The 19,666-nt window shown below is 44.1% G+C and overlaps 1 protein-coding gene across 1 annotated transcript; it reads right to left on the minus strand.

The window, feature by feature from the left end:
• Nucleotides 1-693: 693 nt before the first annotated feature.
• LOC146185185 (uncharacterized) lies at nt 694-18,105 on the minus strand. Its single transcript, XM_084606161.1, has 5 exons — nt 17,869-18,105; nt 16,873-17,184; nt 10,493-10,668; nt 5,575-5,897; nt 694-3,487 (listed from the first exon to the last, which is right to left on the minus strand). Exons 2-5 carry the CDS (start codon nt 17,158-17,160, stop codon nt 3,207-3,209), a joined length of 1,068 nt encoding a protein of 355 aa, XP_084462287.1. The 5' UTR covers nt 17,161-17,184; nt 17,869-18,105; the 3' UTR covers nt 694-3,206.
• Nucleotides 18,106-19,666: the final 1,561 nt, after the last annotated feature.

The raw sequence follows: 19,666 nt of genomic DNA on the forward strand, positions 1-19,666 counted from the left end.
CTCAAATACGGAGGCGTAGAGGCGGCACTGACCCTTTCAAAGAATGTCCCCACACTCGGAGCAGCAGAGGGGAGCGCGCGCATCGAGACACCCTACCACCTGTTACCACAGCGCACCTAGTGGGAGAAGCGCGAAATGCCCGGTGTGGCTGCGAGCCACGCTACGCTGAAGAGCCGGCTTAGTAACCCAGCTTTCGCGCTGGTATGGCGTCGGTAGTCACGTGGTGTAAAGCGTAACTACCAGACCACGCTACGCTGAAGGCTCGAAACCTAGTGTAGTATTGCTTTCGCAATAAAATTAGCTGGTGGTTTAACTGGTTAGCCCTGGAGGGAAGAAAGCTTCCTGTACATGGCTATGCTCATTGCTAAGCTTGTGTTAAGCACATTGTGCGTTTCTCCAAATAAAGGCCGTTCTTCATCGGTCTCTCTGGCGCGTTGCCTTTTCAGGGCCTCATTCCAGCGTGCTTTCTTCTTTTTGTACAGTCCAAAAACAAGGGAATATTTTTGGAATGATGCACAGCCCATTGAAAAACATGGACAACCAAGTGGATTGTGGGAAAAACTGGTATAGTATATAGTTTATAAGTGAATTCCCACATTGTACTGGATACATTGTGAATGCCACGCAGTTTTCATATTCTGCTGAGCATACATTATATAGTATGTCATTCGAACACAACAGGCACAGGACATGTTTGCATGAAGGTCTTTCTTTAATCTTTTATTGCGGTATCCAACAATATTAGCTGTACCTTTCCCCCTTTTATGACATCACAACCATTTCAAAGAAACACTGCTAAAGGCTGATAATAGGTTCCACATTCAAAGCACATTTTCTGAACTGAGGATGTTTCAAAATGACATGCAAAAAGAAAAATGAGAATGTTCAGACAAAACCTTACGCTTGAGTTTCTAGTTAATTATCAGCCTTTAACTGCAAAAAAAGTGATGACAAAAATAAATTATCAGCTTTTGGCAACACACACAAGCCAAAATACATGAGAAAGAAACTAGTGCCAGCACTGTAAAGAAAATATTGTATGTAATATTTATGAAGCACTGCCTATTTTAAGCTTGTAAACTAGATAGTATAGAAGATATCGTCACAACATAATCAAATATGCCCCAGTATGTGACAGTACTGACCATGCACGTAAATGTAGGTAACATTGTATAATTTAAGCTTACCAACAACATTATTCTACCCAGAATTATGTGAATAAGTGCCTATGCAATCGTTTTTAATGTGTTGATGTCGCCATTAAAATACAGAGACTCCGTTTACCAGGTTTTCCAAGAAAACAAAATCTGTGCAAACCCCTTTTAAAGTTGCCTGAAAATGCATGAAAAATCATTTTCATACATGGTGTTGAGAGTACAGAGACCCAGGTTGAACAGGAGTACACAAACACTCATTTAGCAAGGACTAAGAAAAAGAAATTACAAAAACTAACCCTAACTAAGCACATGCAAAACAAACACTGTGATGTTGCATCTTTATTTATTAAAAGAAAGAATAAAAGAGTGCCTGCACTCTTGAATTTGCATTTTTGCTTTGGCAGTTATAAAAAATTGCCGCAGCAGCTTGGTGTCCTCCAAATGTTCGACTAAAGGCAGTATAGGGCTCGCATGTTTCTGTCTCTCTTATATAACATGAACACATGCACGGTTATGCTAATGATATGTGCAAAAAATCAAGGTTTCACATCACTTGTACACCCTAAACGCCCTAGATACGTGCTTGTCTCTGCAACTGAACATTTGCTTTTCAATAAGTCAGCTGACTTTCTTTGTGGCTACGTGGCTATGATTACGTGGAAGGTGGCAAAAAGCTGTTATCACGTCGCTCTGCTGTGTAGTACTATTTATTATTTGCACACTCCACACAGGTGTGACTGGTTGCACAAACATGAAGCAAGGAATAATTTTAACAGTGGACATAACACAATTTGTAATTGGCCATACATACGCAACATCTCGTGTAACAATAGCTGTAAAATAAAAAAGCATAGAGCACATCTGATACTGCAGCAAATGTTAGCGTTGAAAGGTGAAGCATAGTACTTGTGGAATGAATTGGAGCATCTATCAATTTCTGAACTGCGGGAGACAGAGAAGCCTTCAGAAAGATGCCAGACACAAACCCAAAAGCGGGAGCAAAATTTGAGTAATAGCTCAAACTAGTTAACTTACTTCAAAGTAAAAAGTAACTGCCAGCAACACTACACGGCTTCATTTGAGCAACAATCCCTTCCTTCTTCTTCTTTTTTTTTTTTTTTTTTTTTTTTTAACAAACCACCTGTTCATGCTATATGGGGCACCCTGTAGAATATTTGCACAGTTTGTTGGAACACACACAAAATTTCTACCAATTTTATACCACACTATAGTATGTAGTGGAATGGCAGTCAGCATATAAACATGGTGTATTGTTAAGAAACCTGTCTTTCCTGTTTGAGCCCTCTGGCTAGAGCAACGGGCTAGGCGTGGAAAATTAAACTTCATCTCTCTTCCCTTTTTATGTATGTCAACTTAAACGGCAGTATAATATGTCAGCCAAGGAAGCATCTAACACACGGTATAATTCCACTTTTTATGATGTGGATGGCAACCCCTTAGTGTGTAGACATAAGGGAACCTTCGAAGCACAAGTATGATCGGAGAAAACAAGAAGAGGTGCACGTGTGTGTTACTGCTTCAATGAAAGGTGACTTGTCCAATGTATAAACATTCGTATGCACACATATATATATATATATATAGCATATTTATATAGCATATTTATATATACATATATATATGCATACACATAAACTAAAGCTCGACTCACTCACAGGTGTGTTTCAGCAGCACAAGTGTAGCCCTGGTTTGGCCCTGTCAAATGCAACTGCGTATAACACTGCACTGACATGTGTAATTGGGGTGGTCTACTCTTAACGCAAGTCAAAAATGAGCACGTGACATACAGAGCAAGCAGCTAAATGCAATGTTGGCACAGTGTTAACTATAACAGAGGCCTGTCTGTACATTTTACATTTCAGTTCACTGCTTGGTGCATTAATCTGTGTCACAGAGGTCATATTATGCTTGCCAGTAATACTTTTCCTCATGCTCGCCACTGTGAACTCTGTTCATTATAGGGAAATAAACTCTAGTGAAAGAATAGGTAGAACATAAAAGAAAAGGGGCTTTTTTTCTTCATGGGACCTACTGTGCTGGATCAAGCACCAGCGCATGCCCCGAGAGGTGCTCCAGCACGTGACCTTCAAAATCATCCTGAGAGATGCGTCGTGGGAAGAGAACCTCGCATATGGGACACACCCTTTCCAGCTCCTCTTCTGGCAGCATTCCTGGGGCGACCTCCATGTTGGGGCTGCTGGCCGAAAGCTGCTGCGTGAAGTAGACACGGAAGCTCTCGTCCGAAGGTCTGGGTCCACTGAATGCTGGCCGGCTGGAGCGTTGTTCCCCTTGTCTGTGCGGCTGGCTATCTGTGAAAGAGCCAGAAGAAAAACAAGCTGTAGACAGCGCAGAACCACACTCGGTGACAGCTTTTAACGCAAGAGCATTATGGCTCCCGTAATTAGACATGCCTAGCAAATTTGTTGTAATCGGGAAAGCTGTATCTTTTTTTTTTTTCTTGACTCTGTACATTGAATGTTGTCAGTTGTGTTAGATATTTGCCTTAAATAATGAATATCGTGTTTCTTGCTCTGCACATTGTGATCTGTGACTGTGGTGGCAGTGAAATGCTACCTTTGCTTCTCTCAGTTGTTTTATCAATGTCTCAATGCCAGACGTACGCGTCCGAGCTCACTGTAAGCTCAGAGTTGGGTCCAAAAGATGGTACGCTCTGAGAACATGCTGGGAATGGGCAGGAAGCGAGGTTATGTGGTCAGTTTTCAGCACACAGTTGAGGGAGCAAGATCAAGTTCATGGAATTGTACCTAACATGCCTATTTAGTAGGAGCCGGTGACGAAGAAGTTGGCTGAGTGACACCTTCACTTGTTTAAACATGTATAAATTAGTCTGTGTTGTTTGCAAGCACAAGCCGGAAAATGACAGGCCAGCATTTATTCTGTACTGAATCAGTATGATATTGTGCTATGCACTGCTCCGGAGCTTGAATGTAGAAACTTTTTCTTCTGCAGGATTTAATGACCGCGTGACTGCTCACCTCTGCCCATTGGCATAACTACTTCAGTGTTGTCCACAATAGCAACAACACATGCGTTGAATGACGGCTGCAAAATGTTGGTCGCTGCCCCGTCTCAATGGCAAACAGAACTCGCCTATTCTACGACAAGTTGTTCACTTGGTGAAGTCCTCTATCGACGAAAAAGTCATCACACCTCACCTCAGCGCAAAGGACAGTATGCTGCTTTGTTTGGTAATGACAATTTCATTGTAGACTACCGCCCTTGTGTAGGTGAGAGTGATTGTGCTATTGAGGCAACATAAGCACGGAGTTAACTATTCAATAAATGAATTCATATATCAAAGAAAAAAAGAGGAAACGCAGCAACAGTAGAACTGACAAGGGCTGGCGTGTGAAATTGATGGAGTGCACCAAGGTGCAGGCACATCTAATATGGTTGCCAATGGAACGAAATAATCGCAGGTTGCATCTTTTAATATGAAATCGTTTCACACCTTTGCAGAATAAGAGAAAAATATAGTTGCACATAAAGCTCTCTCACGGAAAGCATAAGAACACAGTACACAGTGAAAAGCGAGCGTGTTTGTTCTTTGGGATTAGAGCTACTGGAAAAAGGTTCGGAGATGACTGCGAACAGCGCTACAGTTGTTGTATTAATCAGAATATTCTGTACACTGTCGTCTATTGAGCTGCGTGTTTCATCATGTCTGAAGACCAACTTTCTATACTGTATATTTTTATAATTGCGTACTTCTGACACATAATGCATTCCCAAGATAAAAGCAGTATTTTCACGGTGGTTAGATTAAATGTGCTCACATTTTGTCTTTCATACTGCGCTTGACTATACTGACAGGCAGGCTGAAACTGAGTAGCAGTTAAGCATGAACAGTTGTCATTAACAGCTGCATGGAGCATTTGAGCAGTGTGCTTCAACAGGCAGACAGCAGTCCTGCTTTCCAGGTAACACGCTTGCGTCCTAGGTTCATGCGATTCCTACATTCGGTTGGTTGGTTTGTGGGGTTTAACGTCCCAAAGCAACTCAGGCTATGAGAGACGCCGTAGTGGAGGACTCCAGAAATTTCGACCACCTGGGGTTCTTTAACGTGCGCTGACATCGCACAGCACACGGACGCCTTGCTTTTCGCCTCCATCGAAAAGCTGCCGCCGAGGCCGGGATTCGATCCCGCGTCCTTGGGAACAGTAGTCGAGCGTTGTAACCACTGCGCCACCCCGGCGGGGTGATTCCTACATTCGATGCAAGCTTTGCCTCCAGAACCTAGCAGAAACGGCCATTTGTCGCTCTGCTCGTAAAAAAGTGCACTGCTAAGTCTGACACCGATCATACCGTCACATCTGGTCACTGGTGGGAATAAGAAGTCAAATGAAATGTACGGGTGTGGGCAGCCATTACTTACCTCTGAGCCTTGCCAGAGTGGAGAGAAGAGCTGCCCTCTGGCCCATCAGCTTCTCTCTGGCTGTGTTCAACTGTGTGGTCAAGGAGGCGATAAGCTGCATTGCGACCTGCATGTCACCACCTTGCGGCTGCTGTCTCCCGCTGTCTACGTCGGGCCTTGTTTCTCCTTTGGCAAGAGTCGGTGACCGGACTTGGTCTTGTAAGGCTGTCCTCATGCTATTACTGGCCGGAAGGTCCTCCATCACTTCTCTCCCGAGATCTTCCAAGCTTTTCATCTCCTGCTGCATTCTGGCCATCAGCAGCTGCGACATGCCATCCAATGTCCTGCAAGGCGAAAACGAGGAAAACAAACTCAGTCCTCTTGGTCAAGAATGCAAAGACAGTAGTGCCACATTGCCGCGTTGTTACTTAAGCATGCGCAACCTTTTTCAATTCCTAGTTCCGTTTCTGTGGTCACAAATGGCATTACAACTGGAGGTTTACAAACAAATGCCCAAAACGACTATGGCTTGACATGATGTTTGCATTCAGGCGCAGTTGATTTCATTTGGTCCAGGTATGAAAAACAATCCTGAATTTGTCACCACCACCATCAGCCTGAGTATGGCCTACAGCCTTACAGGACAAAGGCCCTTTCCATATCTCTCGCATTAACACTGTCCTGTACCAATGGTGGCCGCCTTAACCCCGGAAGCACACCATTCGCCCACTTGATTTTCTGCCATCCCCTGGTGCACTTGCATTTTCTCGAAATCCAGTCTATTAGCACTGATGATCATCAGTTACCTGGCTTTTGTATTACATGCCCTAACCATGTCAATTTTTTTTCTCTTGCTACCACTGCAACACTACTAAATCATGATTGAACCCTGGACCATGAAATCTTGTCTTTTAGTGTCATACCTGTCCTTTTCTTTTCACAGCTTGCTGCATTCCAGGCAATTTGTATGAGCCATATTTTGAATTACCTGAATTATCCATGCTCAGATTAATGTTTTCTATGGTGAATGAAACCTTAATATAGTATTAATACATACTGACAGTCACCAGCAGGCATGTAAGGCCTTACCTATGTGCACCTCAATGCCTCACCATTGCAATAAAGTTGGTTAGTTAGTTATATGGGGTTTTATGGCGCACAATTCGACTGTGGTTGTTATGTGCCAAAGACAACCATAAAGTTGGAGTGCAGTACACACTTAGGTCAAAATTAGTGGCAATTGGTCAATACTTTTGTTACCGGTACTTTTTCAGTGCTGGCCTTCCATTAGAATGGGTCCAGAGACCCATGCAGAAATGCACAATGCAGAAATAGTGGTCAAGCCGTACATACCGGCCTATCATGACAGCCAACAAAACAACAAGCACAGCAGAAGAAAACAGATTCCCATAAACCGCACAACATGTTCTTACATGCAAATAGCTTTACTGATTCATCTCCTTATTAGGAATCCCACATTGAACTTGCATAGTTCTGCATAGCCTTAATTAATGAGGCACATTACAGGTGCCATTGCTCTCTTCTCAGATATGATTCCTTCACTCTCCCAAAGTCCTTTCCAGCTCTCCAACGTTTAGGCATTTACAAAATGACAGCCACATTTGTTACGCTGAAGGAGTATAGACAGCAAATATTAGTTATATGTTTTCTTCTTTGCAATAATGCGTACGACATTCAATACGAGGTTCTATATATAGGCCACCATGTGGGATTTGCCTGTGATTGCTAAACAATTCAAATCTGGTTTCCTTCTCTGATGCTGATTGAGCTTTGGTTTCAACAGCTGTCCAATGGATTTAACATCAAAGGTGAGTATAGGTCACACAAGGCATGAAAAAACGGCAATATAATCGCTGCTTCATTGTTTTAAATTACTGCAAAGCTAAAAGCGGCCTGCCTCAAGAAACTAAATATAGCAGCTTTTTTCACGCCTCACGAGACCCATACTGACCTTTCAATGTCACATCCATAGCTTAGTTGTTGAAACTGAAACAGTATGAGAGAGAAGAAATCCAACTTTATTCAATATGAATATGGCATAGTGATCCAAATTTAGCAATGTTTTATGCATTGCAACAAGGATGATAGACAGCGGTGACAGCTGCACCACCATTGCATGGCATTCCATCAGGCACTGACTTGCTGAGCTCAGATTGCCATTTTCCCAGCTCTTATCAAGCAATCTTCCCAGTGAATAAACACTGTATCGGCTTGGTGGAAGCAGCGGAAGACCAACGAAGCAAGCGAACAAATACATTTTTCTATGCTCTCTGTGTGCCCTGGCACTCTTTGACAGCAGGAACCGAGAGTTTTCAATGGTTTGTTGACATGGAGGGCTGGCTTGCCTCCTACAAGCAGTTGAGCTGCTACAACAGCTGGGACAACTGCATGAAGTTGAATGACATATTTTATCTGACAGACGTGGCCAGACTGCGCTACCGGAGAAAAAATTATAGTGCATTCGCTACTTTCTACTATAGTCAAATATGTACACACGTGGAAAGAATCGACACAGGACAAAGCGCCTGTCCTGTGTTGATTCTTTTCGTGTGTCTTTGAGTAAATGCGCTATAACCTCTTCTCCTAAACATGAACCATCTAGCCCAAATCAATGTCCTCTTAATTGCACTACAGGAACTAAGAAGCAGACTCTGCCACCTCCACACAGCACCAACAAAAGGTGTGTTGTTCTTGGTCATGAGAAATGACCCTGCTGTTGCTCTTTTGCATAGTCCTGGCAGAAGAATCCTGCTGCAGCAACCAAATGTGACCGGACTCCCAGCAGAGTTGGTGTTGACAGGTGCAGCGGCCACCAACCATTAGACCATTAGCTGCACTCTCTGGCTATTACTGACAGTTTACCAAGAATTGCAACATTTCTATGCTACTGCCTGTAAAAACAGCAGGTGGCCCATTTGTAATGTGGCCAATATAAACAAGCCACATCTGTAGCTTCAGGCCTAGAAACCTGCCAAATAAATTTAATTCAATTTATTTTTCCTTTAATGGCCCCAGGGCTTCACGTAAGTAAACTCAACAATAACAAGAACACATCAAAACAAAGAACGGTTGGGTAAGCAAAACCAATAAGAAACGATAACAATACACGACAGTTGAATGAAGCCGAAGAGTAAAGTTAAATGCATAAAGTAAAAAAATAAGAAAAAAAGAACACACATGTAACACATAAATAAATGCAGCATAAAAGGCATAACGTCCAAAATGAGCAGTAACAACAATCAGCTGTTTGAAACACAAGATGAATTATAGTGGAAATGATCATCCGCATGAACAATTAGCTTTTCATTACCTTTTCCCGGAACTTCATGGTAAGATGGTGTTTGGCTGGGTATTCCATAGTGCTATTGCATCATAGTGATATGGCAATGCTGGTGTCTGACGATGTAAAGCACTCAGAGCCACTAACAATGTAGTGCATAATAAAGTGTGCTTTCTTACAGCATTAACACAGGACAGGTGCAGTGTAAATGCAACATTTGAATGCGTTTTAATTTACTCATACAAAACAATGAACTTCAATGGCTTTTAATTCATTTTACATACCTACATGCCGGAGGATGACAAATATAAAACTCACTGCTGGCCACAATGTAGCATTTGGTCGGCCCTCGTTAAGGGTCCATGCAGCACACTCTTGGTAATTTGAATTTGCAGGGGTATGAACATTAGTTTCAACTAAAGGGATTACACTCTGTCATCTTAATTGTGTTGCAGGCTTGGCACTTTTATTTTTCTTCCTTTTCATCTGCCTACTCTGACATCTGTGATAAAAATTGCAGGCATTTCACTCTTGCTTTGATTGACTATGCACAGTTAGCAAGGTGCTGATAGGTCGGTACGATACTGCATGTCAATAAACAAACACTCTGCATTCATAATAAACATGTATCGAGGTAAGTGGGAACCAGAGAGACATGACTAAAGCAAGTGAATCCGACAGTACGGAGTTATCTGCTGAGCCTTAAATGGAGATTAAAGGGACCATTAAAAGCTGTTTAATAAAACTAGAAAAAGTGCACTAGCAGTAAGTATCCCATCAATTGTCTTCATAACAAAAAAATTTTAATCTATCTTCATTAGCACCTAACATATAGGCAGTCGAAAATGATGCTCCTCCTCGCCCCACTCAACTCGGCCCATGCTGGTGTGCAAGAAGAAAACAAGTCATGACAGCACCCCATCGTGCCCTCTCCCACCTGCTTAAAGTACAGGCTCTGTGCAAGGCTTTTAAATATGACTGAAATTGAAGACAATCTCTATGGATTTTTTGCACTGGAATATTACCACAAGCAGCATTTCTGGGGCCCTTTAAAGACATCTCCATATGCTACTCAGGTAGTTTAAAAAATTTAGCCATGTTTACCGCTTTCAAACTGCACTAGAATGCATCTTAACGAGGAAAGCAACTTCAAAATGGAACTTTCCGTAGGCTGTGCTCTTACACTACAATACTGCATGCGCCATCAACTATAATGTTGCTGAAACTGGAGGTGAATTCTGGGTGGAACTCATTGCGGTAGGTGTCAAGCGCTAGGCTTGGCTTGGCCATGATGGCTTACGTAACTGCACCAGACAATGGCTAAGCCAATCAGCTTAAGACGGCACAATGACAGTAGCATGCAAGGTGTTATTGCACCATGTATAGCTAGTACACAGCATTGATGCTGGTTAGTGGTGCCAAGATCTTTTCTGTTTCTGCATTCTGTAAATGAAATACATGAGGTCTAATTGTGTACTGCACCACACCAGCTTTATGATAGCCATAAATGACCTAACAGTACAGCTTTTTTTAACACCAAGTGAATTTCTCAGTATCTACACAACAATGCTGAGCCAAGAATGTTTACAATGACTACCCCTCTGCAAATGATTAGGAAGTGCCAGCGGCAAACCTCACCACACTGAAGTATCCTCTGGGTCCGCATCCTGAGTGCTCACTTCAACAGGGTAACGAAAGGCCTGCTTCTTTGTGCCGTGTGGCCATGCATACGATCCGAAGTGTCCGGCATTTGCCTTTTGGGCTTCTGCAAGCTGCTGAGCGAGGTCAGCATTCCTCTGGGTCTCATTTTCAAGCTGCATAGAAAGCACAAGCAGGCAGATATTCAATTTCAATGTTTAACGTGGTAAAAGAGGGTAGCGTAAGGTTCTTTTGTACCAAATTTCCTCTATTATATTGCTTATGGCCTCAGAGCATAAAGGAAGTCGTTAAAGGAAAGTGTGTGTGTGTGTGGGGGGGGGGGGGGGGGGTAGTGTTAAATAAATGCAAAATGTTGACTGAACAAATGAAGTAGAGTGAGCAACGATGTGGCCCCTGCGTCCAAGCAATATATAAGAATTGGTTGCTCGGCAGGACACCCGCTGCTGCCAGGCGCCAAATGTTCGTTGGCTTCAGCACCAAGCAAATCCACAAGTGGCCAGTATATGCTGCAGCATTTTGGGAGTTGCAGGCAGAACACCCTAAGTGTGGATTAATACCGATAAGCATCAAAATTGAGGCTGCGTCTGAGTGACGGCGGAAGTTAGGGCAACCCTGACCCAAATCCTCTGAAGTACAACTTCCTATATAGGCATAGGCGAGACTGCAGCGGAAGGTTACTGCACATAGAGAGATGAGAGCATGTGTACGGCGTTAGAGGTGTTCCTTTCTTATGAGGAGGGTAGCATCATTTATGCCGAGGAATCAAGGTACTGATGAGGGCAGTGTCACCAGGCATGTTGAGGAATTTGCAGAGCTTTGTGGACTCAGCAGGTCATGTGGGACCCATTCAATTTGAATGGGATGTGCAGTGCACCAGATTTAGCGCATTGCTTAAAAGGCGTGTATGCAAACAACAATGTGAGCTGTACGAAGCAAGGTAATGGAGGCTACATGGTAAAACGCATCTTGGATAGTAACCAGCTCGGCACAGAAGGAAGAAGGAGATTCTGCAAATTTAAACCAGGACGTTTTATTAAGTGCAGGTCAATAGGGAAGGGACAGTAAAGAGCAGTTGTCATTTTGAATAAGGGAGTAATTGCTCAAAGACATCCACCCAAGCGTAGCTATACGGCTGCAAGGAAAGCTCTACAGCTTTCTCAGAAACTTCGTAGTTAAAAAAAATTCGCCCCAATCCCGGGATCGAGCCCGGGACCACCACCTTTCCACGACAGTCGCTCTACCAACTGAGCTAACAAGGATGGTCAGCACATCGGACGATAGTGAATTGATCAATAACTCAAAATGGGACTGGTATTGGTCGAATATCTAGGCGAATTTCCCAAGGTGGAGTAGATTTGTAATAAGAGCAATTACTCATTTACATTCATCCAAGCGCAGCCATACGGCTACACTATGTAATTTAAGTAATTACTTCCTTATTACAAATCTACTCCACCTTGGGGGATTCCTCTAAATATTCGACCAACAGATGTCATTTTGTAGCTCTGGATGCCGACATCTACACATAGGTATCTTGTTACATGATACACACATGAGGAACAGTGCTACATAAGATGAGGTTGGTCGACACAGATCAGTAGGTTTGTAATCGCTCAGCTGGATAATATTGTAACGCTATTGATGTTACTGTGTAAACCAACGTTACTCACACAAAACAAGTGCACCCAAGCCAGACGGCACCTAAATGCGCACACACTTCTTCTTCGTGCTACTGCACCATATAAGCTTATAAGCTTATAATTGAAATAGTCGCACCCGTGTCCACTAAAGCCATTGTGAAAATACAGTCAACAGACTAACGAATCTAATTGTTGAGCATAGTCATAGAAGGAGGTATTTCAGCGAGTAGCAATCATTCTCCGGCGGCCTCACCTGCATCGGCCGCAGCGCCTAGTTTTCCGGCGGTGGTGACTGGGAGTGATGGCGCTGGGACAGCGAACAGCGGGCACGAAACGCAGGTGGTGGAGTCAGACTCCTGTTAGAAGCCGGAGAGCGGTTGCGCACGCCACCGGGCTGAAACTGGCTCTGTGGAGGAGGTGGCCAGTACCGAGGGGAGTCAACTGGGTAACCACTTGTCATGTCTAGGTACGTGGGTCAGTTATACCGTGATAGTGGACGATGGCGGCATTAAGATATGGCCAGGGATGTCGCACCGGTAACAGACAGGAGCAGGACGGAGAAGGGTTTGATCCTCAAAGCCCTCAATGTCAGGATGACGATAATAGCCAGGGTCTCGCTGATCTGCAAGCCTGAGTGGTCACTTAGGTCTTGATGAGCGAAGGTCATTACGCTGATCAGAATGTCTGGAAGACACAGGGTTGGCGAAATGTTGGCGCGACCATTCATTGGAAGAGGCAGGGTGTGCTGTTCGGACAGAAGAATATTCGGACTGCGATTCGAGTGTGTAGGCAGGTTCCCTCGGAAAAGATGAGCGGCAGAACACTGGTGAGGTGTGCCGGCCGTGGGAATCGAGCCGAAGTAGTTCTTCACGAATGATCTGCCGAATAGTCGAAGTTAGATCAGTGGAGACATGCTCGTCAACGCTGGCGACAGTTTTCACATTGGCCGGTCTTCCAAACTTGGGCGTTATTCGACGGGTCTTCAGCGCTTCAAATGTGCAGATGTGACGAAGGACAACAGAGAGAGTTGAGATATCATCTTTGGTAATGAGAAAGTTGTAAACATCCTATCCAATGCCCTTCAAAAGATGTCCTACTTTGTCCTCATCCGACATACGAGAGTCGATGGTCTTGCACAATATGAGCACATCCTCGGTGTAGGTAGTACACATCTCGCTGGGTAGTTGGGCACGATGGGCGAGGGTTTGCTCGGCCAGTTTCTTGCTCGCTGATGAGTCGCCGAAACACTGCTTAAGTTCAGTGACAAAACGCTCCCATGTTGTCAGCATGTCCTCGTGATTTTCAAACCAGATAAGGGCAGTGTCGGTCAGGAAAAACACTACGTTGTCAAGTTGAGTGGCGGAGTCCCAACGGTTGTAACGGCTCACCCGTTGGTAGTGGCGGAGGACTCTTCTTCCGTCGCGCCAGGGAAAGGGCGGGGCTCCCGGTATTGTGGAAAAGGGCCGGAATTCGCCTGACTTGAAGTGGTGAAAAGCACAGAGCTAGACTCAGTCGGCGGAGACGTGGTAGAAAGTCCAGCAAGGCGGCGGCTATGACGAGGCTCCAGGGGTGTGTCAATGGCGTGGCGATGGCGGAGAATCGAAACCACACTCTCCACCAAATGTAACAATATTCCTATGGAGGAATGACTGGCAGCAGTGGCGACACTATGACGTATGACGGACCATGTGCCTGGATTGCTAGCGGTGAGTGCAAAAGGATGCTGCTACGCCAGCTAAGCTGGTGTGCCGAACTGTCCCACTGTCCACCCTCCGATCGAAAATATTTCCTTCCCCGGTGACTGTGAGACTTCGCCCCTAGAACGCAAGGCCGCAAAATGTTTTTGAAAAGAGTAACTAATAACGCAGTTACAGCCACCGCAATCACCCGATTCTGTCATGCTTCTCTCCTTCCGTTCCCTCGCAAAGGTTTTTCACTCTCCTGCCCGAGGTCGTCTAGCCTCCGCTAGACAAATTCCCCTTCCTCCTCCGCGTTTGGCGGGAGGTGGGACGTGGCACTCTGCGAGCGCAAAAAGAAAAAAAAAAAAAAAAAAAAAAAAGCGGCCGAGGGAGCACGCGCCGCTGGATTCAGTCTGGCCGTGGCGAGGGAAAAGCGCGCAGCGAGCGGTAGACACCCATCCTTCTCCCGTCAGTCAGCGAGACGGACCAATGAACGTCATTCGCGGTACGTACGTCATTATTGTGGCCCGTCGGGCCAGCGCAGGAAACGGGGAAGCTGGCTTCCCAAAGAAGAGCATGAGAGAGCTTTGAATTGTATTTTCGATGCTTTGCGGCGCGCGTGTCACTGTAGCATTTTGCACAGACTATCTCCGGTACCTGATCGAAACACTGTGCTCCTTTGTTTAAAAGGGCCTTCCCTGGACAGTGGCCCTTTAAGTGCCGAGATCGGTGTGATGCATGGAAGGTTCTCAAAGCTTCTCGAATGGCAACTTTCAGACGATCCCACTGAGCTCTAGTTAAGTGCTGGAACCATGGTTGATAAAGACATGATGTATGAAGACCGCTCTCACCAAACGTTGGCAAATATGGGAACAAGCGCCATCAGTTTTGGGAAAAATTCACGTCTGATAAGGCCCAATGTCTGCATCGCCTGCTTTTTAGCTGGAGAAAGCCATTTCTGACTGATGGATTTCAAACATTCTTGCGGTCGGGCTACAGATTTTTAGAGCCAAACTGAATTGCAGCAAACTTACGCTGTTCCCAGTAGTTGGAAACTGACGTGAACATAGTTTTGCTCAAGAAAAGCCGTGATCTGATACATACAGCATAACTAGTGGTAATATCCAAGGCTGACTGCAGGGCCACCGCTTTAGTCTGAAGGTCATATTGAATGCTCCATACTATGATATCATCAGCATATAGTAAAAACATAGTGTCAGGAACATCATGCAAGGGCAATGAAGGCAAAATTTGGAAGGATACTCAAGCTTTGCCGTAAGAGTAGATGCAACAGCACATTTAACACTACCTTTTCATTTCATGGATTTTTAAAATATTTTTGTTTAAGTTAGTTTTTCGGAAAAGGAAGGTACAGTATCTGTCTCGCTTCTTGGCGAATACCTAGACTTCCAATTAATGCCATGCAAATTGAAGTACAAATGCCGTTGGTTAGAATCCCTACCGCAAACTAGCCTAATAGATGGATGCTAATGAGATGCTAAATGGTATGACACAACCCTGAACGCTGCACAATGAGCGGTTGCTTCGTAATTTTTATACGAAATCATGTACATAATTTTCCAACATGTTCAAAACAATGCCAAGTTTTTCGCCGACAATTCTGGAAGGCGATGGTAATGGTTTCTTAGCCCAACGAGCTCAGTACTATCTCGCATAATATTAAATAACGTTGCTGACAGCACTGAGCCTTGGTGTGCATCGCAAAAAGGGACAAAATGACCCGGTGGAGTCGCCATTGAGGAACGCAGGAAATCTGCCTTCAAAGAAGATTTTTATATAGTTGTGTTCTCTAAGAGAGAAATCCACCAATGTAAGTATCACTCATGTCAATGTTGCCTTTTTTTCCCTCTTAACAACAGTAATAGGTGTTGATTCAGCAGTGTTGAGGCTACTATTTATCAGCTTCTCCAGTTGCTCAGTAGTTATAGCTTTCTGACGCTGACCACAGGGTATCAACCTCGATACCTGACCATGATAAACATATCTTAACAACATTGAAATGCAGATGCGCAGAGGAGGTGAAAATCAGTTGCGAACCTTTAGATATGGCATTTCTGCCTGTTATGGCTCATGACAAAAGTTTGAGAAAAACAAATCTTTAATTATGGCATTTTTACCTCTTATGGTACATGACAGCAGTTCAGGACAAACAAAAAAGTACTAAAAAAGTAAATAATAAATAATGAGTACTAAAAAAGTCCCATTTTATTTCTTAGCACTGCTGCGACATGCTGGATGCACTGAATCAACTCTAGATATACTGCAAAAAGAAATATGAGTGATTATTATCAAAATGATGGCACTGCAAAAGCTTTTCAACAAGAAAATGAAGCCAATCTATTCATTGCAGAAATATGCTAACTGGAAAATATTCCCAAGCAATTCTTTCATAAAGCTTCATAATGAGTAGAAATGGCATTCCTAAACAAGCAAAATATTCTTACGAATAAAGCAGTAGCATTATATGTTCTAGAAGAGATAACAAAGCTACTGAATGAGTTTTTCTTAATCCTTTAAAGTCTTCAAGAACAACAACGTATGCCGTGCCATTTGGCGGGTGACATAAATCGCGAATTAGAAGTGCTAAAGCCGGATCAACATTATGGTGCTTCCATGCATTTTCTGTTTGATTACTTTTGCAAGTAGCCTTGTATGCAGTTCAGCATTTCATTCCAACTCTAGTGTGCTATAGTCAGACACGAATCGAGAAAAAAAAGACAACAGATGCCTCTAAACGAAGGCCCCTCAGTCAATGGTGTTGACCGATCCTCGTAATGCTGTGGTTAATCCAATTAAAGCATGATGAATCCCCTTTCATCTGCCACATCATGTGTTGTCCCATTAATAGGTCCAAGAGGATCAATAATAACAATCGGTTGACGCCACTGACTGCAGGTAGTTCTCTGAGGGGCAAAAGCTGCCCTTTCTTGAGTTGTGTTTGAATACAGCGGAACTGAGTTAATCTGCTGCTGTGATGCTTCCTTTGTTACAGTTGTAGTAGATGTCAAGGTAATTTTACCTTCAACCTCAACTCCTCCGCCTCCTGATCGCGTTTGTCCAGCTTCTGTTGGAGGTATCCCAAGCTGATGGTCTTGGCGTCAACCTCGGCCCTGAGCTTGGCTTTAACTCGCTCGAGCCGAGCAATCTCGTCGCGTGACTGTCTCAAGTGACACTGTAGTTCCTCGAATGCGACTTGCAGGCTGCAGTGTTCTTCGCCCATGAGTTGCTTGTCCACCACCGTGGTGGCCGGGCCAGTTTTGACTTCGCGCGCCGTCGCGGCCGTGCTCGGCAGCCGGCGCTGCGTCATGACGTCGTAAGCAGATCTTGTGACCTGTAGGAAAAGCAGTTTTTAACGCTTCAGGGTACTTCATTCTTTTAGCCCCACTGAAACGTCGGTAATAATGCTATAACGCTGTTTTTCATCATCGTTCCTCAACAGGCTCGGTGCTTGTGTACGCATTTCAAACGGTCAGCTAACGTCAGCTCTCTAGAGCTGACGACGCACAGCAATTGTTACAAAAAGTGCAGGCAGAAAGGTCAACGAACACTTGCCCATGCGGCAAAATGCTCGCACTGCAACACAAACATGAAAATATACCACTCGACGCATACAGTAAAGTCAACTTCTCGGCCTCAAAACATGCGCAAAACAACCGCGCCAGTTAACAGCCTGACACGCGAACGGATTGACGCATTAAGCTAAGGATCGAGCAAGCCCATTGTGATCACTTACGTCCCATATACATGAACTGCAAATCTGTCACAATACTCTAAACGATGCTGATTAACATGTCAGAATGTCACGTATACTGGTAGGATGTGCATGAGCTACGACAATGATGTTATTACGAATGTTATTCACATGCCTTGCAGCTACGGTATGTCACAACAATTCACCTAAGTGAAATTAAACACGACGTTCTGGGAAGAGAATATGAGCACAGTTATGAATTGAAGGGCATGAAAGAAACATCAGTAATGCGGCAGGTAAAATTATACATGCATGACAACATACCGAAAGGGCGATTATTTCCGGAAACTGGCAACGAGATGATCGTAACGCACACAAGAGCAGTGGGCTAGGTAATAACTCGATTAACGAGAAAACGGGTTGGACCAGTGTGATGAATCACCGGATGTCATTTTCCAGCAGAATAAAACCACGTTATAAAATTCTATCAGCGGAAAGCAACACCATGCCCGTGAACCTAAACTGTGGCACAGTTTCGTGTTTTGGATATGGATATGGATTCTAAGAAATTGCTTCAGGGCCGGCGTTGCTGCGACCCGGTTGGAATAAGCTAGAAGCTTGGTGCAACCGGGTGAAAATAAGCAAATCGTTATTGCAACCCATGGATTGGCTTGGCTTTGTTTATTATTTTCGGATTGGGGTTTTTGCAGGAAAGCCAAAGGCAGATCACGTGTCGTGTGTTTGTAAACGACGTTTGGAATGTGTGGTCGTGTGAATCGCGATTTTTGCGCCGTGCACATTTCGTGCCTCAGTGCTCATCTTGCAGTTTCTTCATGGATTACGTTAGTAACGACAGAGGCGATAGACGCAGTAGAGAGTAGAGGCTTCGTGCATCCACGGAAGTTGAAAGAGTGCTCCGACCTGCGGACCCCGTCGGTCTCTCCGTTCATTCTGCAACAAATCATATTTGCGTGTTGCTTCACGAACAGGGCATCTTGGATTTATTTTTGAAGCATGAGTGGTGCACAGTGTGGCATACTAGAAACCAAGAGCGTATGTAAAACGCCTGTGTATGGGGATCGTGATTTGGTTTGTGCTGCCATAGAAGAAAAATATTCTCAACGTGTAGGTGGTCTTGGCTTTCGTTTTGAAGGTTGCGATTTTTATGTAATCACCGTATGTGATCGCTTGGCTGATTCTGGAAGGGTGTTTATGTGCTCTTTCTTTTGCAATGCCGGGCACTCCAGATAAAACGGGTCTTTTCGAAGCTGCGAGCAGTTTTCCCAAAACTGCCTTAGCGAAAGGACACTTCTATTTCGCGTTATTCACGAGGTGTGCGCGTTCGCGTAGTGTACAAGAGTGTGTTAAAAATATTTAGCATTCACCCGTTCCTACGTTCCCTGAATCACACAGGGTATAGGCACTAAGATGGAGCCGAAATGGTGCCTTTCGCCCTCAATATATCCCAATATTAACTTCAAAAAAAATATCCAGCAGGTTCGGTACTGGATTTTCTTTTACCGCTTTTCTCAAGTTGCGTCGCCTGTCTGCACGCATTTTTCACGTTGCCCGCATTCTGCTGAAGCTGCCTGAATTGAACAAACCTCTATCCACTAGTTTGATCCAAGGCTTTCTGACCGACCGCTCGCGGTTTTTATACTGCTAATACTCAGTCCTTTTTTTCAAAGTTTTCTTTCAGCTATGTGTTCCACAAAGCACTGTCCCTTACTCAACAATCTCCCTTCAGTAACTTCTACCATCCACATTTTAGTTGATGACTGTGTACTTCGCTGCTCTGTAACCAACTCATCCGACGCCTCTGCCTTATATCTATATCTAATTTGCATACAATAGTGATGTGCTATGTGGCCTCCGTCCCTGAGAATCTTTAAACTGTTGATTTCTTCTCACCACTGCCAAAACAACACATCCTACTTACAAAATTAACACTAGTATTACTTTTTCAAAGAATTCGTTTAAGTACTTTGGTGTTCACCTCACTAATGGCTTAACATTGTCTTACCTTGTAAGCCATGTAACTAATTACTCTAATAAAACTGTTGGATACCTCTATCGTAACCTACCCATGGCTGGCACCTTCTTGTGTAAAATTACTAGATTA

The sequence above is a fragment of the Amblyomma maculatum genome, chromosome 6, assembly GCF_055883805.1.
Source record: "Amblyomma maculatum isolate TAMU_Amacu chromosome 6, ASM5588380v1, whole genome shotgun sequence".
Classification (NCBI taxonomy): Eukaryota; Metazoa; Arthropoda; class Arachnida; order Ixodida; family Ixodidae; genus Amblyomma; species Amblyomma maculatum.